The sequence below is a fragment of the Argopecten irradians genome, chromosome 10, assembly GCF_041381155.1.
Source record: "Argopecten irradians isolate NY chromosome 10, Ai_NY, whole genome shotgun sequence".
Classification (NCBI taxonomy): domain Eukaryota; kingdom Metazoa; phylum Mollusca; class Bivalvia; order Pectinida; family Pectinidae; genus Argopecten; species Argopecten irradians.
Window position 1 is genome coordinate 29,517,561 of NC_091143.1, and position 9,547 is coordinate 29,527,107.

At 32.9% G+C, this 9,547-nt stretch overlaps 1 protein-coding gene across 1 annotated transcript; it reads right to left on the reverse strand.

The window, feature by feature from the left end:
• Positions 1-426: 426 nt before the first annotated feature.
• LOC138333593 (voltage-gated hydrogen channel 1-like) lies at positions 427-9,502 on the reverse strand. Its single transcript, XM_069282058.1, has 6 exons — positions 9,288-9,502; positions 8,245-8,369; positions 7,410-7,492; positions 6,921-6,974; positions 5,537-5,675; positions 427-4,588 (listed from the first exon to the last, which is right to left on the reverse strand). Exons 1-6 carry the CDS (start codon positions 9,323-9,325, stop codon positions 4,416-4,418), a joined length of 612 nt encoding a protein of 203 aa, XP_069138159.1. The 5' UTR covers positions 9,326-9,502; the 3' UTR covers positions 427-4,415.
• Between the last annotated feature and the right edge of the window lie 45 nt (positions 9,503-9,547).

Sequence of the window (9,547 nt, forward strand, 5' to 3'; positions counted from 1 at the left end):
GTTTTATATTAATTAACCATAAGGGAATAATTTCCAATCAGTGCGCCCAGATTTATGTACATCTATCGTTCCTCCTTCTATGGTTGTAAAAAGACATAATGATTTTCATACGAGAGTAAAATTTGATGTATGCATGTAACCTTCAAACAATTCTTTAATCTTAAACATAACTGTTGAAATCATTGAAGCGTGACAGTGCGTTGGGCGATGCTGTCGTGCTCGCCTTTACATTAATAAGTGCTGTATAACTCTCATATGGCAAATGTTTCAATCAAACTTTTAAACTTGTAAATAACTTACCTGGATCAGTTCCGAGCTCCTATCGGAAAGCATTGTCAGTTTAGTAAATAATTTATATCATTATTATCTCTATTTTATAACATAATTTTAATGAATAACAAATTCAATACAATTGTCTATAGGAGTAACAATTATTGCATATAAAACAAGCTGGGTGGATGAATTAAAGAGTTTTCATTCTATATATTCATATAAAACATGTGATTTCATTTTCTTGGATTTCACGGAGATTGTATAATGTGCATTCGATAAGTCAGAGACGATGGATGACGATTTTTTTTAAGTCGTTAAGTTGACTAATAATTGTACTTTATATAGGAATGTTGAATTTTAGAAGAATCCTTTATGACTTGGTAACAATATTGAATATAACCCATTTATCAGTGATTTACCTAGTAAGAATTTTAACTGCTTTTGTTATAAACATATTCGAGGCATTACACATCCAAAGCAGCATTTTCCTAAAATATTTTATATTCTTTATGACTTTTCTCTCGGGTGCCATGCTTTATGTCTTAAAAGTACAAATCAATCTATATTTTCATTGCTTTCTAATGAATAAAATTATATTCTTCATATTACTAGTTTGAACTAGTTGAATAATGTTGATGTATATAATCTTTTCAAACTGTATAGCGCTTTGCATTTGCGGGTCTATATTCCGTTGTTTCCGGACATATTCGTGGGGTTAAGTTTCGCGGTACACCGATTTAGTTTTATTATTGGATAGTGATATGTGTACACGTGTTGCAAAACTAAAATGCAAAATTTATTTTGTACCGAGAAGAAAAAAACAAAAGGCACAATCCATAAGTATAGCATTACTAAAATAAGACATACTTTCATTATCAAACTTAAACTAAAAGTTCTACCCTATTTACTTGAATTTCCAAGAATAATGACAGAAACATACGGTTATTTCACAAACTCAGTAGGCGTAATTTATCTAATAAGATTATGTACATAAAATATTTCACATTCTTAAATAAACATAAATGCACACTGGACAGATCAGAATTTTTTAAAATGTAATGATTTTTTTTTGTCAAATAGCCAATAGACTTAAAATATGCATGATTCTGAATTGCATGATAGCATATTGTTCTTCTTACAAATGGTAAATGACATCCCTTTCAGTCGCACCAGATATATGGCTTTACTATTTTCTATAATTTTTAAAATAGAGCATTGAAAAGACAATAAGCACCTCAAGCACATAAAACACAAAATATTTAGATGGCATGAGGCCCAATTTAAATAAGTGATATAATATTAAAATGATATATTTCAAAACTCTTTACTATCTCATATTTCTAAATAAAGCACTGGTATCACTAAAACGTGCATACAGCATTTAATCTGGAACGAACATATGTAGATAATGTTATGAAAATAATGGAAGTAATGAACGTACGACGTGATACCCGATAACGTTTATGTGGGACTATTGCTTCTCTTGGTGATGGAATGACGTCAAAAGATGATACCCCGCGCTAACGTCATTTCAGTGGGAAGAATACAAAAAAATACGTTCCATCACCACTAAAGATACGACTCCCGCACAAACTTTAGCAGTATCGCGTGGTACGTGAATTATTCCCATTGTAAGCCACTTTTGAAAATATTGTAATGGTACTGAAATGTTCAGTAATCTAAAGGTGATGAATGATATAACATTTTAGTGGTGAGACACACGGCAACTGTGATCCTTATATATACTGAACAGATGAAAATGAAGATGAATAAATCCATTCATCGTATAAATTGATAACCACTAAAACAGTACGTTATTCTGATATATTTGCCCAAATGTTAAAGCGACAATGTGGCTTCTCTCTGGCCTTCTTTTAAAAAAATACCACTTTTGATTCATTAGACTCATATTTTTTCTAGGATTTCAACATCGGCTACCCCTACTCCTTAACTTTGAGTTACAAAATGCATCATTTTCAGCCATTTTTGCCAAATTTAACCCGCTATAGAAAAAGTTCTGGTATTAAACTTTAAATTTGTTAAATTTTCTAAATCAGGCAGAAAAATGGGGGTCCGTGTGCTCACTGTTTGCCCCATTTGAATATTTGTAATTTTTCAATATTTTGAAAGTGAAATATGAAATATATTACCAAGATCCTAGTAAAAATTTACAGCAAAAAATAGCTCGATACAGTTAAAAATGCTGGCGCAGTGATGATTTAAGTAAGATCAATTTCCGTAAAAAATGGTAAAACTGTGGCTGTACTCAAAGTGAAAAAAGCAACCATTTCAAATAGGCTATTTCTTAAAATCCCTGTATAAAAAATCTACTAAAAATAGAAAGGTAATTTTTAGACAAAACTTACAACTGTCAACTTTCTATAGATATTGATAGATTGTATTTGAAAATCTCATAAATTCTTTGATCTTTGTCGTAACGAGACTTCAACGGGACTGAAACCTCAGAAGAATCAAGCCTAAGCAATGGTGCCACAATTGTTTTTAACTTCATCGGGGTATGAAAGAAATTTGGTTTACAATTTGTGTGAATCCGCACTGCAAAAAAAAAAAATCATTATTCCATAAACGTACTATTCCATTGGTTTTACAGATTATTTTTTTATAAATCAATACGTAGTTGTCTTGTGACGTGACATTATGATAACGTCATGTTTTTGCGCCATTTCACGGATTTTTTTCTTCATTTAAGCATTGATGTTACTATTTTTAACTTCATAGGGGTATGAAAGAAATTTTGTTCGCAAACTGTGTGAATCCTACAAAAGTTTGCAAACAAAATTTATTTCATAACCCTATGAAGTTAAAAAATAGTTACATCAATGCTTATAATTAATTTTGCAGACTACTTGATCACATAAAGTACATTTAAACATACGATTCTTTCGATTTTTCAATGATTTTTTTTCTAAATCAATATGCAACGTCGACGTTTATATTTTGACGTCATGATTACGTCGGATTTTCGCGCCATTCTCGGATTTTATCTTCATAGTAAATGAAGAAAAAGAATCTGCCAATCGGAGAGTTGGATTTACTATGACAACAAATAAAAAAATAATTATAGCAGTATGAAGAAAAAGTATCTAAACAATTCTAAATTTTAATCATATTTGAATGCATGATCATTTCGAAAGCACAAAGCATTGAAATTATTTATGAATGTGTATTACGTTACTTGTATTTCAATAACATAAAAGAGTTGCTTGATTTCCAGTATGGACATAGCACAAATCATGAACATGACTACGAAGGGGAATAACCGCTGCTAACGAGAATACACAGACTGGACATTTAGAGTTATACCGCTTCCATTGTCTTTGTTTGTTCAATGTATGCTGTTATGGTTTTGCTATTCCTTATCGACAATTGGTCGCGACAATTGGTCGATTGCTTTTCACTAACACATCCAATCTATATGAGTCTATACTAACTACTCTTTGTTTGGCATTAGAGGGCGAGAACTTTTGTAATGTGTAATTTTTTAATCACTTTGTCAATGACATATTGCTTAATAAAACATCTTTTCATACACATGACTATCCAAAAAACTTACTTTTGCCTAAATAAAAATGACTTTTTATGTGCCTGGCTTTTTGCCATTGTCGAACTGTCTCTGTCATTTTAATGTTAATGACATCTGTTTTGGAGACGTCTTTCGTAAAAAAAATAAACGAAAATACATAAATTAAAAACGAATTCAAAATACATAAATAAAAAAACGTTACTTGATTGTAGCCATGGAATGCCCGAAAGGAACAGTAACTATCAACCTTTATAAGCTTAGATAAATAAATAATGCCCAAATTAAAGTTACAGCTATAATCACCAGATATCAGAGACATTACATGTGTTCAGGGTCAAATATCACTAATCATCACTATCACAAAATTGTACAAAAGATACACAAGTACATGTAATTGACAATATTACAGGAAATTATGACTTCATCATTAAGAAAGGAAATCAAGCCATATATGTAATTGAGATAATGGAATGACAATATAGTTAGACATTTTATACCGCTACGATTTGTAATTTCCCTAGGAGGACGTAAAATAAACAATTACTCGAGTAGATTTTTGGCTTTTTCTTTAAAATTCTCAATTTCACCATTTTTCATTTCATCCTGTCTCTCTTTCGTTTTCTCTATCGGGCCCGTTAGACCTTTGACACTCATTTTGAACCTTTTTGAGTTTTTCCAGTGCATCATCACGCTCCTTCTCCGCCTGAACACGACGTTCTCTCTCGGCGTCAACTTTTCCTTGGATGTCTTTCCTTACACAGGTATTTACAGCTGCAATACATACAAAAATAATATTAATAAATCTGTTTTCGTATGATAAAACACAGTCGATATCATAGGTACCTTCCTATCATCATGTTGTCATACTCTATGGGAAATTCGGTCAAAAAGAAGCAAGCTATACCATTGGTTATTAATGGGATGTGCTAGGTATTGTGAAACAACAAAAAGTGATATGTTGCGTGAATCTTGTTTTTCATGTTTTGTTAGTAGCTGATTCCGCCATATTTGATTCATGGGTTTGTTTGTGTGTTTGATTGACAGCAAGGACCATTTAAGGACATCCTCACATAAGCAGTGAGCTGCGTGTGTGCCTTTTTTGGGAGGCTGTGATATATTAGTGTATCTTCCCAACTGACTTTTTTTATTAACGTCTCCCTTGGCACTAACTGCTGTTGACCTTCAGTTGAGTGCTTGCTCCTGTTGCGGAAGGCCCTGGGTTCTGTCCCCTAGCCGAAACACACCGCTGTTTTGCGAAGCATAACGAACGGCTATATATCAAACTAAATCTAGCGTAGTTTCCTTGGGTGCTAAGGGGGATAACTCCCACTTAACGTAAATACTCCCATATTGACATTTTTTTCGCTATATTTCATATTATTGTTTGTTATGGAAGATCATCGTCGTCAATTTTTGTTTATATAGTGATCACTATATAGTACATTGATATATCGTTCGATAAAGTAATGCAAATCCATACTTTAAATTTTAAATTCAAAATGTATAATTATTATGTGACAAATTCAAAAACATGCATGTTGAGATAAAAACGTTTCATCTGTTTTCTGTCAAATAATTTGCAGATTCCTTTGTATATCAGACAAGACAACATTTCTATGGGAACTGGGGCTATCGTTTTGTATACCTACGGTTGGGATAGACGGCTGCAAAAGCTTTTACTTGTATTGTAAGCTTTAAGCTAACGTGTTCAGTACTCACAAACTATCAGTTTAAAGAATCGCCACAGACGGAGTAGTATCATCAATATAACAGCGTCCCTCACGATATCGTCCACGTGTGCTACAGACAGAGATATATCCAACACAAAAGATATCAACACAACGGCGCCGTCAAACACCTATAACGGAATAACATATAATCTTGGTCAAATTTTACTTCTGATTTTCTATGGAATTTACAACTGGCCTTAAAAATTTGTATGTAAAACAATTAAAACGTGGGAAAAGGAAGTAATTTCAACAATGTAGACAAAAACATTGTCAAATTTTCGAGGCGATCTGCCCCTTTATCAATACACACAAAACGAACACGATTACATAATATGATACGAACAGTTATTTAACAGCTCAATGGGGCGTAATTAACCCTTCGGCAGGTGACAGCCGAAGGCCGGATCTACCAAAATGTAGCCATGCTGTTCGGTAGAACGCTAGAATACGTGCGGTGACTAGAAAGCGTGCCACATGCGAGTCAAATGTGTGGCGAAATTTATATCAAGTGCATGTTCATATGTAAACAATTAAAACCAAATAGAATTTTGTAAGCATTTGTGTATACTTCTGTCACTTTTAACTTAAAATATTATGTTTCATTATGTTTAAAATCTGGTACAAAAAAATAATTTACAATTGACCTGAATATTTCGGATTTAAACCAATAAAACAAAAAAGCATTTTATAAGCATTGCTTGTATACTTCTTTCGGTTTCAACTTTAAATGTATTTTTTCAGTATGTCCAAAGTCTGTTACAACTATTCTGTATTTGCATATTACAGAGTTACCTGTCCTTGCAGGTAGGTATAGTTTATTACGTCATGTATTGGTGAGTTTTAACATCACATTTTTTCTGAGAAAACGACACATAGTGTACTCAATATCTCCCAGGGTTCATTGCGGCACTTGCATTCAAATATGGTGACCGCAATGGACCCCGGGAGAGATAGATTTTGTACTCACAAAATAATGATGCTAACCGATATTTTTAATTCATAGACCACGGTCTTCGCATAGAAGAGATATGACAATAGTAACACAATATCATGATAAGAAAGGCAGTGAGAAGTTGTATAAGGTACCATATTTATTTGTTCTGAACTATCGGTTAAACTTACAATCTTACAGCAAACAGAATGGCGTAGAATTGTACTTAAAATATTGTTTTTGCAAGGTTGATTAAGCCATTGAAATATATAATGAAATCATGAAAAAAAGAGGATATTCTTTAAAGTTTTGATAGTATAATCTAAATCCATATCAATATGTCGTAAATGTATTGAATTAAATTGATTTAAATAAGATTTATCACCTTGATATCGATCGCTGACTTTCGGATCGTTTAATGCATTAATTTCATCATACAAACCTCCAATTTGTTCTTGAAAAATGCAGATCCATCAGCAATAATTTTAAGTGTTATCTGTAATGATAATAGAAAACGTTCCGTCATTTACATACATCACCTAACCTACGCATTTGACGTGATAGTTTAATTATTAGCAACTTTCATACCTCAATTAAACGTCAGAAGAACATTACCTTTACATACTATTTTGTCAAGAAGATTAATTCATGAAATCATAGAAAAATGTAAAATTCAAGCAAATATTGTTTGAAAAAATTCTGAAAAATTCTTTTATTTTTTAAAATTTTTAATCATTGTCAACAGTAATTTCTTTTCATAAAAAAACTAGATTTCCAAGAGGATTTTTCTACCAACAGTTAGGAAGAGACACCACTGCTGATTCACTAAGTCATCGAGAGAGACCCGAAACAGGTGTTTTTGGTGTTCCTATCGGACTAAGGAAGTCTTCGTTAACACAAAATACCGCGGATGTACGAAGGAACCACTCACCTCTATCACGAATATTGACAGTATGGCGAGACCGGTATAGTGAAGGCCATGTTCTACCTTTTCTTTCTTTGAGGGCACTGACACTGAAACAGACGTTTTGCACTTATGAACTGGCTAATTATATCTGTTATTTAAAAAAAAAACTTAGATGGCAGTAAAATGATAGCTTTATTATTAAATTCTAAATATCGAAATACACAACCTTTGAAAAATGATTTCGTTGAAATGTCACGTTTGAGATTCTGGATGTGATTAAACTAATAATAAGTCTAAATACCTCGTCTGAACATTATTCCTCGTATGTGACCCTCAACGAAGTTAAAATAAGGGTATACCTTAATTTCTTACATGCCTACCGGTGTAATACTGACTGGTCTCATGTTACACACTCATGTCGCCTGAGGTTGTGTTATATGGCTGCCCATGTAATAAAGCTTCGTGACGTCACGGCTTCAACAAAATTACTATTTCCTCGGTAAAATTTGATTTTTTTTTCAGAACGTAGACTGGTTTTACCATAAAAGATGCAAACAACGGAATATGCGTAATTTTGCATGGTATGGATAATTGATTTGCAGTCGAGGTTTTCTTCGAACTTATTTCAAAATAGCAGGATATTATAGTTGTAAAATAAAAAGGTCAAGATATGAACGCAAAATACTCCTTCATTTGTTGATGTGAAAGATAGGGATATTCTACCCACGGGATCACAAAATGTTGTAAAACCCTCGGCAAGCTTTGGAATATCCATATCCTTCATATCCACACATGAAAGAGTCTTGTAGTATTATATATATGGCGTTGCGTTCGCGGTAATTAATGTCATAGTGACTACCTGGTATAACGTCAAGGTCCACCAACAGAAGAAACAAAACTAAGATGGCGTCGATCAGGAGCAGACACATCGAAACAGCATGGACCACCTTATGGTGCATAAAGGTTCCCAGCAGTTCTCTTGTACTGCAACAGAAATCATGTATATAAAACGCTGCTATGATACAGTAGAAATACTGACACATGTCTTAATTGGTTTTTCCAAAATAACAAAGGATGCAACCAATGCCGAAAAAAGTATTCAACAATGACATATCATAAAAATGAAACATTGAATTATGTACGTAAAAAAACATTCGGAATTTAATTTATTGATTTTCACCATCATTTTAAATCCAATTAAGTGACATGGTCATTTAATTTAAGGACATGTTTGATGATAGAGAAAGGTTAGAGTGTCCGATTTATAAACCTTTCTTTGTGAAGTTCGAAGTAGTAACCCAGATACGGATGGCCATGTTGAATGTCGAATGTTCAAATATTACCGAAAAATCCTTTCATGCGACACTATAACATCGGAGTTACTCTTATGGTTCTTTGGTTAATGTATGGTCATTTATGGACATGTTTAACGATGGAGCAAGGTCGGAGTGTGCGGTGAATTATCGCGGTGAGTAATTTACTTATTTAACCTGTCTGTGTTTATTGATAACACAGAGATGTAGGAGGAGCATGGTTAGAATGTCAAACACCATGTATTTCCACATATAACTGAAAACATCATTTCATGCTGTACTTTGATATATGATATCTAGACACATCAATCTATATAAGATGTCTTAATGTTTATTGATCTAGAATGTATTCAATTTATTCAAACTTCCGCGTTATAGCTCGACTCGTACTGAAGCTGTTGTTATGGAAACACAAACACAAAATAAAAGATTAAAGGGTCGGACGGGGAATATTAATGAATATGAAGTGCCACTATCATTCCAAATTATGTAACGGCTACTTTCTGAAAAACGGCTTGAATATCAGTTGGTTCAATCATGATCGAAAAAACCTATTCGAGTACATCAAACTGGTAGGAAATGTACTCACCTTTTTGTCTTTTCATCTGGCAAATGGGGTTCCTCCATGTTTTAAAATGTTTTCTTGTCTATATGCATACATCAGTTTCCACATATACACTCATTGGTTGTATTTTCCAACGTCATTTTAAAAGCACGTTTTCTGTTTGAAACCAACAACAAATCGTTTATAAACACCAGAATGATTCAATGATATGTACACATTGGCGTTACAGTTAACTTAAATTTAGAATTATATCAGCTAGATGCCTATTGATTTTTTAATTTCGA

What these genes read in the sequence shown, in the direction of transcription:
- LOC138333593 (XM_069282058.1), bottom strand. Translation starts at nt 9,325, where the DNA reads ATGGAGGAACCCCATTTGCCAGATGAAAAGACAAAAAG. An exon ending in GGACCTTGACGTTATACCAG is followed by an intron (nt 7,493 to 8,244) that starts GTAGTCACTATG and finishes CGTCTGTTTCAG; the next exon opens with TGTCAGTGCCCTCAAAGAAA. An exon ending in TGTCAATATTCGTGATAGAG is followed by an intron (nt 6,975 to 7,409) that starts GTGAGTGGTTCC and finishes TTATCATTACAG; the next exon opens with ATAACACTTAAAATTATTGC.